At 41.6% G+C, this 15,554-nt stretch overlaps 1 protein-coding gene across 1 annotated transcript in view; it reads right to left on the bottom strand.

Moving 5' to 3' along the window:
- Positions 1–13,816, bottom strand: part of LOC129710706 (RNA-binding protein FUS-like) — a 31,696-nt gene extending 17,880 nt beyond the window's left edge. The window contains exons 1-3 of the mRNA XM_055657877.1: positions 13,726–13,816; positions 6,917–6,956; positions 5,710–5,758 (exon numbers count right to left, since the gene is read on the bottom strand). Of these exons, the coding sequence (XP_055513852.1) occupies positions 5,710–5,758; positions 6,917–6,956; positions 13,726–13,732 (96 nt within the window). The 5' untranslated portion in view covers positions 13,733–13,816. The remainder of the gene's footprint in view (positions 1–5,709; positions 5,759–6,916; positions 6,957–13,725) is intronic.
- Positions 13,817–15,554: the final 1,738 nt, after the last annotated feature.

Here is a 15,554-nt window from a genome sequence, read left to right on the forward strand (position 1 = left end):
CTATTGAATGACAAAGTATCCACTATTCTGTAGGTTTTATACATTGCTTCCCTTGGGTAGAACAAACACTGTATTAGAAGATAGACATAAAATGCTGCAGTAACTCAGCAGGACAAGCAGTATCTCAGGAGAGAAAGAATGGGCGATGTTCGGGTCGAGACCCTTCTTTAGATTGAATTCAGGGGAGTGGGCGGTACATAGATAAGGAAGTGTAAGGTGTGAAAACAGGACTGAGTAGAGGTGTTCAGCGAAACGGTCGCCAAGCCTGCGGTTGGTCTTGTCGATATATAGTTCACATCTGGACAGCGGATACAGTAGATGAGGACGGAGGAGGTGCAAGTGAACCTCTGCATCGACTGAAAAGACCGTCAGGGTCCTTGGACGGAGTTGAGGGGGGAGGTATAAGAACAGGTGTTGCATCTCCTGCGGTTGTAGGGAAAGTACCTGGGGAGGGGGTGGTTTGGGTGGGAAGGGACGAGTTGACCAAGGAGCTGCAGAGGGAACAGTCTTTGCGGAAAGAGGAAAGGGGTGGAGATGGGAAGATGTGGCTAGTAATGGGATCACGTTGGAGTTGGCGAAAACGTCGGAGGATTATATGCTGTATGCGACGGCTGATGGGGTGGAAGGTGAGGACAGGGGGGACTGTCCCTGTTATGAATGGGGAGAGGGGGAGCAAGAGCAGAGCTGCGGGTATTGAGGGACGGTTTTCATAGAAGGAAGTAGGCAGATGCATCATGTATTACCATAATGGAACTTTCATGGTTAATTGATCCTATGTTAACCAATAGTAATGAATTTAACATTTCAACCCAAGGGGCTTGTCAGGTACAGATACATAAACGGTGAAAATAAAACGTTGTAGCCCATCAAGGAATTTGACATGAAAAAAGTGTCTATCCAGATGGATGATCAGACAAGCACTTACAGATTTCACTTGCAAAATTCTCATGCCAGAGTTGGAAAACATGGAAGATTCAACCAAATTAATTGTTTCACTCTGCACAGCTGTATTGCTGGTTCAATAGTCAGAAAATACGTTGAACAAAAAAAAAAACGCTGGGACCAAAAATCTTAATGAATTAAAAAAAAAAGAAGAAAATCTCTTATCTGATGTCTATACAAGAAATTTTAAAATCAAGATTAAGATATCAGGTTTCTCAACTCTAAACATCAAGAATAGGAAGCAAAGAAACCCATCCTTAATTATCATATAACATAACAGGATCAGAGAGGCCATTTAAAATAATTCAGCTTGAGGGATCAATTCCAGCCTCTCAGAAACACTTGATCCATTTGTCTATAATTGCAATAGGCCCAGTCCCTACATCAGGGGTTCCCAACCTTTTTCGTCCAGTTTACCCCGGCAACTTTAATAGCACATAACAATGTTATTTCACTTACTTATGAACAAATAATGATGAACAGATACCGGTATACCAGAACCAAACAGTCAGTCAATGAGAAAAAATGTACAGATCCAGAATCTACTAATTTACCTCCTGGGGGTAAATCTACCCCAGGTTGGGAACCCTTGCCCTACATTATCTCCGTCCCCTACACTCATCAGTAGAACATCTAGATAGCAAGGACATCTACCTAAACCTCCTATTTGTTGACTATAGCTCCGTCTTCAACACCATAATGACAGTCAAACTACTTTCCAAACTTCTGAACCTAGAGGTCACCCTCCTTCTACCGCTGGATCCTTGCCTTTCTGACCCCAAGACCACAATCCACAAGAATAGGCGACAACATTATCAACCACAATAATTCACAACACTGGTGCCCCGTAAGGATGTGCTCTCAGCCCTCATTGTATTTCCTATATACAGTGGAGACAAATTCTGCTCTAACCCCAGTACAAGTTTGCAGATGACACCATCATAATGAACAATGAGAAGATCGGTAATGTTCCAGAGTAATCGATGCTGGAATCTCTAGTTTGCGTGCTATGTTTTGCATGAAAATGTAGATGGGTCGACTAATAAGTTTGCAAATGACGAAGATGTAGGTGGTGAAGGTTGTCAAAAGATACAGCAAGATATAGATTACATGGAAATATGTTATACTGTTATATCATTAATGTAGATCGGATAACCTGCATTATTTTTTATCATTCACACTGCAACCCCCCCCCCTCCCCCCCCACACGTGTAGCATGTTTAAAATTAAATGGCAAGAGGGAAAATATTTAAAAGGGACGAAGAGGTAATTTTTTCCACAGAGGGTGGTCGTGGGTGCAAGGAATGAGCTGCCAGAGGAAGTGGTAGAGTCAGGTACAATTAATACATTAAAAAAAACATTTAGACAGATACATGCAGAGGAAAGGTTCAAAGGCATCTTGTTTGATATGGACGTTGGCCCGAAGAACATGCTTCCATGCTGTGTAACACTGACCCATCTACTCAGAAGGTATCAGAGAAGCCTCAACCCTTACAATGTCCAACACATACATGGTTCTTGCAGCAAACACTGATGGGAGCAGGAAACTGCAGTGTGAATGATAAAAAATAATGCTGCTGGGACACAGGTTTTCCAATCTACATTAATGATTTGAATGCAGGGATTAATTTGCTAATGATGAAACTAGTTGACAGTGTGAGTTGAAAGGATCCAATGATGCTTACAAACAATATAGGCACAGTGCAATAGATGTAATTGGAAAAATAGGGCCATTCACTTCGGTACCAAAATTAGAATGTGCAACAATTAGCAGGAAATCAAAAACTTGTGCTCGAAGAACTTGGGTAATGTACAAAAAATTGATGTGCAGATACAGCAAGCATGTTATTGCAAGCGGATTTGAGTACATGAGAAGAGTTGCCTTGCACCAATTGTGTAGGTCACTGTCGCGTCTGCAACTGGAATATATACTTGACAGAGGGCATGCACTAGACCGATTCCAGAGATGGTGAGCCTGACCAACAGAGGAAAAATTAAACGGAGTGAGTCTATACAAATAGTGTATACTAACAAAAGCAAACCCATTGAAATATACAGATTTATTTTATTTTTTAATTTTTTTAATATATAAATGGGGCTTGATGTCGATGCAAGGATGAAGTTTCTTCTGGTGAGCTATCTAGAAAAAGAATAAAGTGTCCCAAAGCAGATGGTAAGAAATTTCTTCACCTACATCGTGGTGAATCTTTGACATAATTTATTTGAGTAGGCTCAGTCCTGAACTATATTCAACACCCAAGAACAAAAGTTTTAGATTTACATCATGCAGCAGTATGGGACAGTTTATAGAAAATGGCACCGAGATAAGAGATCACCATGATTTTACTAAAGCACAGAGAAGGTACGAGGATTCACTCCCTTCGGTCTATGGTGCAAGCTCAGCAAACATTTCCCAGGAAGAGGGAAGTTTCAAATAAGATACAGATCTTTGCTTTACTTGCTGAATTTTAATACTTTTACTTTAAATGTTTTACATTTAGCCTGACGTCTTAAAAAAATTACTCTAAAGGCCATACACAACATTTGTGGAACATGATTAAAAGGCCCATCTAGCCAGGTATTTGTTCTGGAGCAGTTTTAGTGTAGGCAAGTGTCTGCTGCTAATAGGACATTCCAAGGGCAAACTATATTACTTTAATGATTCATTTACTCAAAAAGCACAAATTATTTTAACATTCTTCCAAAAATAATCACAAAAAGTAAGGTATGGAATCCATAACAATACTGCAGCAACGGAGGAATTGAACACAGTGTACCAAGAACATTAGGGACAAAATACTATGACAGTTATTTGCTGAAAATGATAACTACAGTTCTTGAAAGAGCAAAGACAATAACACAATGTCAAAAATAAGCATTGTCAAACAAAAAAAGGGGTTATGTGGGTACAAATTAACTTCTATTCCTAATTTTAAGGTGCTTTGAAGCCTACTTCACCTAAAATGCCTGTAAATATGGATTGGTTTTCCCCTTTGAGATTAGCCAAAACAGTTTCTTAAATTTGTAATTTTTAAGCATCGCTAGTAGACTAAAGTAGTAAGAAATAAAATCTCCAGACCATTATAACAATCAACTTGCAAAATGTAATGCTGTTAAACAGTAAAAGAATCCATAGTTCACATGTCTCAACAAAATTTAACACCAACCTCAGAAGAACGTATTCGGACAGTGATCAAAAGCTTAACCAAAATATCCAAACTTAAAGGAGTGCTTTTACAGCAGGGAAAATGATACCGGACATGAGAATTAAGGGCCAGGGCATCCAAAAAAATTATAAAGTAAAAAGCAGGAGTGAGCAAAATGCAGGAACTCAGAGGATTGTAGTCCTTAATTAAATATACACGGATCCTACAGCACAGAAACAAGCCATTCAGCCCAACTTGTTACAGCATCAATGAGTACTCTTTCACATTAATCCCAATCTCCCATTATTTGGCACGTGGCCTTTATGCCCAGGTGATGTAAGTGCTCATCTAGACACTTAAATGTTGTAAGAAATCCAGCTTCAAACCACCTACGAATGCATTCAGATACTTGAAACACTGAGTTAAGAAGGTCCCCCTCATATTTGCTCCAAATCTTCTCCTCCACCCCACACCTGCACTATCTAGCTTTATCCATCCCTAATATGGGGAAAAGATTCCTGCAGTAAGTCTATCCTATCTATACCCCCCCCCCCCCCCCCCCCCCCCCCCCCATGTTTAGTAAACTTGGTTATGTTCCCTCTTAACCTCCTCCACTCCAGGAAAACACACCCGTTTCTCTAGTCTCTCCACAAAACTGAACTGCTCCATCCTTGGCAACATCCTGGTCGATCTCCTCTGCACCCTCACCAGCACTATCAGATCCTTCTAATGGCACGGTGATTAAAACTGCACACAGCATTCCAACTAAGGTTTGACCACAGTTGTATGAAGTGAGAGCATAACCTCCCCACTTCCGTATTCAATATCCCAACTAAAGAACAGTATCCTACATACCTTCCTGATCTGTAGACCTACCTGAAAGCAAATGCTTCTTATCTATATTTTTCAGGTGCACTCTTATGTTAATGAAGTTGTCCGTACCCTACCTTAAGACATTACTGTTAACACTCCTTTCCTTGCGAATCTATCCGCATACTGCATCAAAAAGCTCTCCTGGGTAAAACTCAAATTCATTTAATGCCAAGGCAGCCCCAATTAATATTTGTGAAATTGAAATCACCCAGAATGTTATCCCTAATTATATTGCATCTATCTGAAATCTGTTTAAATATCAGTTTCTCTATCTGCTGAGAAGATTATAATACATTCCCAAGGTGATGTTTGTTCCGTTTCCAATCTCTACCCGTAATTGAATAGAAACCAATGGCTTAGAGGGGACTACCCACCCTTCATAAAAACCCCAATAAAAGTGAAAAGATTAACACATTGCAAAAATACCCTTGCCTTTGCATCAATCAGAACAGTTACCACTGAAGACAATTATGATATTGACCAGCAGCCTTCAATCTCAACATTTTCGACAACACTGAATGAACATTTGAAATATGTACGTTATACTCCAGCACTGACAGGTTCACTGACAGATGATTTTGACTACATTGTGAACCACCATTCATTAAACAGATTATTTTGTGAAAGCTATTTTTGTTTCCCAGTAAACAAGCACAAACACAAAATTAAAAAGCTCACTGGCCTTTGTTACCAATTATAACATGGCCGTATCAACAATCTCAAACTAAAGTCACTTAATTTAACATACCTGTGAAGCTTGTGAACTTTGGCTTGGCTGTCCACCATATGATCCATAGCTGTAAGAAAGGAAACACGTGCAAAAAATGGGATATTCAATCAATATGAACAGGTCAGGTAGCAACATGCACATTCTCCAGAATTAACCTGTGACATGACAGAAAATATTCCAGGAAATATTAACACATGGTGCAAAGCAAAGGAGTCCATGGTTTCAAAACACGCAATTCTGATTTTTTTCCTGAAGTGGCATTCGATAAAAAATCCCATTTAATATCATGCAACTAGTCAATGTGAAGAAGTACATTTTTAAAGGCATACATCTATACAGCATGGAAACAGTCCCCCATTGCCCAACTCGTCAATGCCAACCAATTAACCTAACCAAGTCCCACACCGGGCCCATATTTCTTTAAACAGGAAACAAATAAATGAACCCAAATCAGCTCACCACACAAACTAGAAACCCATCATATTTTCAACCCATAGAATCAGAATAGTGTAGGGGACTTCGTCATTGCCAGTTCGTGGGTCAATTTCACTCTTCCCAATTGCCTCCTTGCAAATATTAAACCACTGAATATGTCAACTATTCAAAGTAATCAATTTCAAATTCTCTGCAGTGTAATTAGATATTCCTGACATGGCCTGGGAAGGGTTTTCTAATCACCTTAAATCTATGCCCTCTAGTTAACCACTTCAGCAATGGAAAAACAAAGGAAGCAGTAGAGTTAATCACTTTTGGTTTATTAACTGAAGACCCAATGTATGCATGCTCGATATAAACGTAAAGTTATTTAAAGTGACAATGAATCCTACATCTTAAGACTACTTAAAGATTACAGATTCTAATATTCTAAATCAATAACCCCAAATCCTAATTCACTAAAATTTCAACCTCTTTCGAATATTTGTTGATCACATTTAAAAAGTGATAGTCAACAGTACTTGTGTTAGACAAAGCATTAGAATTACAATAGTTACAGATTGCTATTTAGTTTGATTTATTTTAAAATATAATCATGTGGCAAATACACATCATACATCAATATCATTACTTATCTGGGACCTTCATAGCACAATTCTAGTGAAGGAACCACTACCGACTTAGAGATACTTAGAGACTGCAAAACTACGGAGCCTTTCTACCATTCCACCTCCAATCCACCCAAATGCTCACAGATTGTTGTCCTTCACATACAGACATGTGTGCATACCTTTGTGCTGGAGCTCCAGGCTGGCTGTAATTTCCATAATCTGTTCATGAAAAAAGTTGAAAATCAGCAACTACTTCTGCAATTATCTTTCACGTTTGTCCAGTATCAAATTTAATTACAACATTTAACAAAAAGCAGTGATCTACAAATTCACCCCAGGGAAAGTAACATCCATCCAATGTAATTTACAGGAACCCCGAAGAGAAATTCACCAAGAAAATCTTAAAAGACTGGAGATTACAGTGGCTACTAACCAATGCAGATCTTTCAATTGTACTAATTCAATGGGTGGATTACTGCCATCAATACAGACCAATTGCAACTGCACCAATGATTTATTTAATAATTTTACACTCCAAAGAAACTAAAAAGTTACAAAGTACTGAAGAAACATGACCCGTCTTTAAGAAATGAAAACTGCACCCCAACTTGCCACTTTAACAATTAAACAAATTTTTTTTTCTTAGAAGAAACATGTGAATGCTCTATAAATTTCACTTAAAGAGTAGAACAATGACGCATCACTGGAAGGTAAAAAGCACACATTGCCCAACATTTTAAGGTGCTAACTGGTTATTTTATTTCCCCTCTTTGGCATGAAATTGACAAGACAGCAATTTACAAAAAAATCTCATAACCAACCCAACTACTCAAGCCGAACTATAATCTCTCCTATCCAACATTCACACTGTGGCTCTTTTGCTGCTCTCGTGTTTTTTTTTCCACAAGGTACAGCAAAATAGTTTACAATCACTCAACTCCAGCCCGAGGAACTGCAGGTTCAACATTCACTCCGTCTAAACCAACATAATCTCCCAGTTGATAAAAACAATTTGACTCCCCATCTCATTCCCATATTGACCTTTCTTTCCTGGACCTCCCCCACTGTCAGAGTGAGGCCCAACGCAAATCGGAGACACAGCATCTCATATTTCATTCGAGCAGCTTACAACTCAGCAGAATGAATATTGACTTCTCTAAGGTAGACAAAAAATGCTGGAGAAACTCAGCGGGTGAGAAGGAATATGAAGAGGCGATGTTTCGGGTCAAGACCCTTCTTCAGACTGACTAACTTAAAGTAACCCTTGCTTTCCCTATCTCTCCATCCCTCCCCCATCCTAGTTCTCCAATCAGTCTGACTTGTCCTCCTGATTAAATTTATCCTTGTATGGTTCAGTCATCTTCCCCTAGCTAACAATGATCTATTCTACATTTTCCTTGAGCTTCGTCTCCTTTGATGTCTCATTTTCACATCTTACCCTTCCATATTTTTGTATCTCTCCCCTGACTCTCAGTCTGAAGAAGCGTCTCGACCCAAAATGTCGCCCATTCCCATCCAGAGATGCTGTGTGTCCCACTGAGTTATTCCAGAATTTTGTGTATATAACGGTTTGCCTTTAGTTTGAAACAACGGAAAAATATCTCTACACCCTTTACTATATCAACATCACAGGCGCTCACAGCCCCCGATGATCCTGTGACCTCGATTTTTGAGATCTTTCAGGAGGAACTCTTAGAAAGCGTTCAGTCCTGATGATGTGCCTGCCTGCATTTACAAAACTGTATAGACCAACTGGCAGAAGCTGAAGCAGATATCTTGAACCTCTCACCACTACAGCCCAAGATCACCACCTGTTATAATACCAGTACCCAAGAAGGGAAAGGTTATGTGCCTCAACTTCCAAATGATGGCACTCACATCTGTCACAATGAAATGCTTTGTAGTTGGTCATGATGTAAAGCTGGGGTCGGCAACATTTGGCCCCCCCAAAATCATCCAACCCGCAGGCGTATTTTTTCCCCAGTATTTATCCGGCCTGCAGACTTCCGTCATCTCCGGTACCTCCGCACCCGAGGGCGCGGCGAGGCAAGGACGCATGCGCTGGCGGCCGCAATGGCAGAATCTGCCGAGCAGCACCTCACGAGCTGCCGAGTAAGCAGCATGTGGAAAACTGTGTGCCATTGTTAGCATGAAAACATCAAGCTCACTTCTCACTTTTGACCTGCACAGAACTGCACCATATTGCTAGATTGCTTAACTCCACGAGGGGCACTTGTCTCAGAATGCGAATAATTTGTCATTTAAAACTGCCGAGCAGTGCCGAACTCTGGCTGTACCGCATCTTGCGCGAGACCTTCTGTCTGGGCTTCACTGTCGGGATCGGGGCTGTCATTAGGCCTGGGACGAGCGAGTGAAAGTATTTGAGCCAATGCCTTCAGGACAGAGCCAAACCAATGGTCCATAGGTACGCCATGTTCGTGAGCGTACGTAACTTGGGGCCAGTGCTACAGGTGGTGGCCTCGAAGAGGTGGGATCTATGTGAACAAGTTAATTGGATAGTTTGGGAATAGCCCACAATTACAGTAGAGGTGGTGCTGGGTGTCTTAAAATGTAAGAATGTAGATGAATCTCTGAAACCTGAGATAGCCAAGAACATGGTGGGAAGAATGAGAGGAAATTGCAGGAGCCACAGCTGTGATACAAGCATCATTAGTCATGGGTACGATGCTAGAAAAATGTAGAATGGCTAATGTGCCTTTATTCAAACCAGCTTCAAAGAAACACTGACAACTATAGACTGATAAATCTAATCTCTGTTATAATCAACTTACTGGGGGGAATTTTGCATGGCAAAGTTACAAGCATTTGTAAAGATAAGTGTTGAATCGTAATAATCAGAACATTTTGTGCATGGAAGATCATGTCTCACGAATTTAATCAGGATCTTGAAGACGTAAATAAGGAGGTTGATCAGGTCAGGACAGGAGACAGTCTGTGTGGACGGACTTCAGCAAGACCCATGATAAGCTTTTACATGGTAGGCTACTCTGCAAGTTCAGGTCGCTTCGATCCAGTGAAATAGCTAAATCGACACAGAATTGATTTGATGGTAGGAAGTGTACCATGATGGTGGAAGATTGTTTTATGGACAGGTGTCCCCTTATTAGTGTTATGCATCAGGGTTGGTGCTGGTCCCATTGTTGTTTGTCATTAATATCAATGATATGGTTGAGAGTGAGAGTATGGCTAGTAAGTTTGCAAATGACACTAAAATAGATGGTGTCATAGACAGTGTGAAGAAGGGTCCTGACCCAAAATGTTTTTCAGAGAGGCCGTCTGACCCGCTGAGTTACTTTAGCACTGTCTTTTTTTCCCCTAGACAGTGAAAGTGGTTATCAATTCTATCTTGATCAGCTGATGAATGACAAATGAGGTTTCATTCACATGTATGAGGTGTTGCATTCTGGGAAGTCCACCAGGACAGTGAAAGGCCCCTGTAGGAATGTTGTAGAACAGAGGGGGCTTGGATTTCAAGTACAAACTTTTCTGAAAATAACACCACATGTAAACAGGGTGGTGAAGGAGGCTTTTGGTGCATTGGCCTTCATCAGCAAAGGCATTGATAATAGAAATTATAACGTTTTGTTATTGCTGTACAAGTGTGGCAAGACCACATTTGGAATATTGTGTTGACTTTTAGTCATCCTGCTATATGAAAGAAGCCATTAAGCTTGAAAGAGTGCTGAAAAGATTTGACGATGTTGCCAGGTCTCGAGGGACTGTAATATGGGGAAAGGTTGAGCAGGCCAAATATTTCACTAAATATTTCTACATGTCTATGGTGGAGACCACACAGACAGTTTGCAGTTTGAAGGCTCAAGAAATAAAGAACGTTTCAAGGTGGTGGACATTGCTCGATCCATCCCAGGTACTCAGCTTCTCACCATTGAAGAATCTACAGGAAGATGGAGACCACACAGACTAGAAACTGCACGTGTTGGAATCTTGAGCAGAATAGAAATTGCTGGAAGAATTCAACACATCAGGAGGGAATGGACAGATGTAGTTGCGGGTCGGAATCCTTCTTCAGACCTACGGGAAGCATTACTTCATGGCAGCAGTTAATATCAAAGACCCACATCGCCCTGGCCATGCTCACTTCTACCATCGGGAAGATGGAAACTCTAGATTCAAGACCTGCTTCTTTTCTTTAACCATCAGTACCTCTGCACAACAATCTACAAATTTACTTAGATCATCTCGGACACCCCCTCCCGTTTCTTGATCTCAGTCTCCATTACGAGAAATATGCTATAGACTGACGTCTATTACAAACCAACTGACTCCCACAATTACAGTGCCCTCCATAATGTTTGGGCCAAAGACCCATCATTTATTTATGTGCCTCTGTACTCCACAATTTGAGATATGCAATAGAAAAAAAAAAAATTTAAAAATCACATGTGGTTAAAGTGCATATTGTCAGATTTTAGTAAAGGTAATTTTTTATACATTTTGGCTTCGCCATGTAGAAATCACAGCTGTGTCTAGAAAACGGTCAATTCTTGAGTGGCCAAGTCTATCAACCAATCTGAACTCAATTGAGCATGCCTTTTATATGCTGAAGAGAAAACTGAAGGGGATTAGCCCCCAAAACAAGCATAAGGTAAAGATGGCTGCAATAAGGCTTGGCAGAGCATCATCAGAGAAGGCACCTAGCAGCTGGTGATGTCCATGAATTGCAGACTTCAAGCAAGCAAAGGATATGTAACAAAATACTAAACATGACAACTTTCGTTTACATGACATTGCTGTGTCCCAAACATTATGGTACCCTGAAATTGGAGGGACTATGTATAAACACTGCTGTAATTTCTACATGGTGAAACCAAAATGTATAAAAATGGTCTTTATTAAAATCTGACAATGTGCACATTACCCACACGGGATTTTTTTAAATCACAAATCTCAAATTGTTGAGTACAGTGGAAAATAAATAAATGACGGGTCTTTGTCTCAAACATTATGGAGGGCACTGTATGGACTACACTTCTTTCCAACTTACTTACGACGCGTCTGCATCCAAGATTAGGTGTTCTATACGAGGACATCCGAGATGTTCTCATTCTTTAGGGAATGGGGTTTCCCCTCTCCTATCATAGACGAGGCCCTCCCTCGTGTCTCCTCAGTACCCGTTGCTCCCCCTCGTCGCAACAGAGACCGAGTCCCCCTACTCCTTACCTTCCATCCCATCGGCTGTCGCATAGAACATAATCCTCTGAAATTTCCACCACCTCCAACGGGATCCCAACACTAGCCACATTTTCCCATCTCCACCCCTTTCCACCTTCCGCAGAGGTCGTCCCCTCCGCAACTCACTGGTTAATTCATGCATTCCCACCCAAACCACCCCCAACCCAGGTACCCTTCCCCTGCACCCGCAGAAGATGCAACACCTGTCCCTATACCTCCTCCCTCGACTGTCCAGGGACCCCGACAGTCCTTTCAGGTTAGGCAGGGGTTTACTTGTACCCCCTCCAACCTCATCTACTGCATCCGTTGTTCAAGATGTGGACTCGTACATCAGCAAGACCAAACGCAGACTGGGCGATCATTTCACTGAACACCTTTGCTGGGCGATCATTTCACTGAACACCTTTGCTCAGCCCGCCTGAACCTACCTAATGCACCAGTTTTAATTCTCCTTCCTACACAGATGTATCTGTCCTAGGTCTCCTCCATTGTCAGAGTGAGGCTAAACGCAAATTGGAGGGACAGCATCTCATATTTCGCTTGGGTAGCATACAGCCCAGTGGTATGAATATTGATTTTATCTCACTTCAGGTAGGCCTTCTCTCTCTCTATCCCTCCCCCACCCAAGTCGCACTAGCTTCTCGTTTTCACCCTACAAACAGTTAACAATGACCCGTTTCCTTTATCATCTACTTTTTTGCATATCTTTCATTCATTGTTCTTTATCTCTCCACTGTCTATATGTCTCGTTTCCCATATCCCTAACCAATCTGAAGAAAGGTCTCGACCCGAAACGTCACCCATTCCCCTTCTCTCCAGAGATGCTGCCTGTCACGCTGAGTTATTACAGCTTTTTGTGTCTATCTTCAGTTTAAACCAGCATGTACAGTTCCTCAGACTTATCTTGAACATCTCTATATCATTCCTTCAGCCAGTAACTCTCCCAACCTTAATACCTGAGGTACCTATTCTTATTCCCACGTTATCTAAATGTTGATTAAAACAATTAATATTTCAAGTTTTGAGCCAATTTATCACCATCCCTACTTAGTGTTTAGTGGTGTCCCACTTAATTGAAACTTGGAAGTAATTGTTGGAACCTGCCTGATAATTTAACACCAGTTTCAATATGCTCTTTCCACCACCTCCACAGACTACTCTTACATCCCAAAGACGCAAGTTATCACTTATTGTAAAAGAGAGAACTTGGAAACATATGAGAGATTAAGTTGCAGGGACGTAGGGAAATAAGGAAGAGTAATTAAACGGTTAGGATAGCTCCCCTGGGAGCTCGGGTGAACTTAATGGCCTGTACCTGGGTCGTCCTCTGGATAGGAGAAGTATCCAGGAAGCAGGTAATAGAATAACAAGCAAATGCCCTACGCCTGGCAGATCAAACTGCCGCAGGAAACCTACGCCTCGCTATCCCGGAGAAGGCGGCTCACTGGCCTCCAGGTCCTCCCTAAAATGGCGGCCTGCACATTTGGAACTGCGTCACGGTCGCTCAGGTCTCCCGCCTGAACCGCAAGGCTGGGCCGTCGCTCGAAGAGCAACGCCTCCCTCATCTAGCCGGCAACTCGACATAGAGCGGCCTCCCTAGGGCTTCGCCAACTCAAACCCTCCTCCCTCCAGCCTCCAGCAACCATTCCTGGGCCTCACATTACGCCGCCGGTCGGCCAACGTGAGGCCAGTAACGAGAGGTAGCCGAGCCTCCAGATGCCCGCATGTAGTAGTGCCGGCAGCATTCTACACACGAAACCAGGCCGGATCTTACCAGACATGGCTGCGATAGCTGCCGATCTCGCCTCACTCCAAGCCCCAGCCGACTGAGTCTGCGCTAATGACGCCTCAGACCACCCCACTGCCGCCTACACATAGGAGGGGGGGGGGGGGGGGGGGGGGGGGGGGGAGAGACAACCAATACAATCTGTCAAACGGTCCACACACCACATCGATTAAACTAGAAATCTTACAGATTACAAGTAAATAATTGTATCAACACTGGACCAGGCCGTGAAGAAACGTTTTTTAGTTTACTCTTGACCCACCACTAGTCACCTGCACCCCTCCGCTGAAGTGCCGTGTCCCGATGTGACCCAGTTCTGGATCCCGAGCGCGGGCTGGCCACCACGTGATTCATACTACTAAACGTCACCCGCGTGTGGCACAGTTAATGTCAAAGATAGCTTCTCTAGTATCTTTGGTTAATGTTATCCCTGTGTGCTTCGTTGCTAAGATAGACACAAAATGCTGGAATAACTCAGCGGAGCAGGCAACATCTCTGGACAGAAGGAATGGGTGACGTTTCGGGTCCAGACCCTTCTTCACCTTCTAGCTAACAATGATCCATGCTTCATTTTCCATGAACCACATCTCCTTTGATGTATCGTTTTCACACCTTACCCTTCCTTATCTCTGTGTGTCTCTCTCCTGAATCTCCTTCTGAAGAAGGGGCTCAATCTGAAACACCGCATATCCATGTTCTCCAGGGCTGCTGCCAAAAAACTAATCCAGATCAGTCTTTCCTCTGTGATGCTGACAAGAATGTTAATGTATCCAAAAAACGTCTCCAAAAATTCTCAAAGTATTTCTGTAATAAAGACTTCCATATCTCCCAACTTTGCAAATACTTTTTCTTGAAAATTAAAACAACTAGTGCATTGCAAAAATATGCCACACAAGTCATTATGTCTGGGGAAAAGATAATTACCGCAGACTAATGGCTATGAACATACATGTTAAGGGTGAGAAACAAATCAGCAAATCGTTTATTAGAAGTTGATTAAATATTGATTAAAACTGTATAATCTATGTTTTTAATTTGTTGATTATTTAGACCATAGTTGAGGACAATGATTTTAAAATCTAAACCGATAGTTTACTCTGCGATAAAATATAATTAAATTGACCTTTACATTTATTTAGTTTAGAGCTACTGGGTGAAAACATCGTTTGGCCCATTGAGTCCACACTGACCAGCAATCACCCGAACCCTAATTCGATCCTACACACTAGGGACAATTTACAGAAGTAATTTAACCTACAAACCTGCATGTCTCCAATGTGTGAGGAAACAAGTTTTTCACTGTACCTCAGTGCACATGACAATAAACTAAACACCCAGAAATAAACCTACGCAGTCTCGGAAAATGTACACTACCTTTAGTCAGAATTGAGTCTGGGTCTTTGGTGCTATAAGGCAGCAACTACCGCTGCGCCACTGCGCTGCCCCTAAAAATGCATAAAAAAGCAAATGTTTAGACAACTTAAGCATTTCTGTAGGGTTGTCAAATAATATTATGACTTTCTGTCCAGTATTGCTTCATCCATTTGTTAAGCACATTGATCATGAGATGGCAAACACCAGGAATTATTTTCACACTGGCATCAGGTCTTTGTTAAAGTAAAATCTTCTGATTCACCCTTCATCAGAATGGTGCATTTTTCTTCCATAAACAACAATAAATAATTAATTAGAATGCAAACAAAGATGAGGTAATTTGAATGTGACAGGAACAACAAAAATTAAATCATACTCTTAGAATAGAAATGTCTAAAGAGGAATTGTGCAAATTATGAAGGACTTGGATAACAGGGCAAACT

This window comes from Leucoraja erinacea, chromosome 28 (genome assembly GCF_028641065.1).
Source record: "Leucoraja erinacea ecotype New England chromosome 28, Leri_hhj_1, whole genome shotgun sequence".
NCBI classification, from domain to species: Eukaryota; Metazoa; Chordata; class Chondrichthyes; order Rajiformes; family Rajidae; genus Leucoraja; species Leucoraja erinaceus.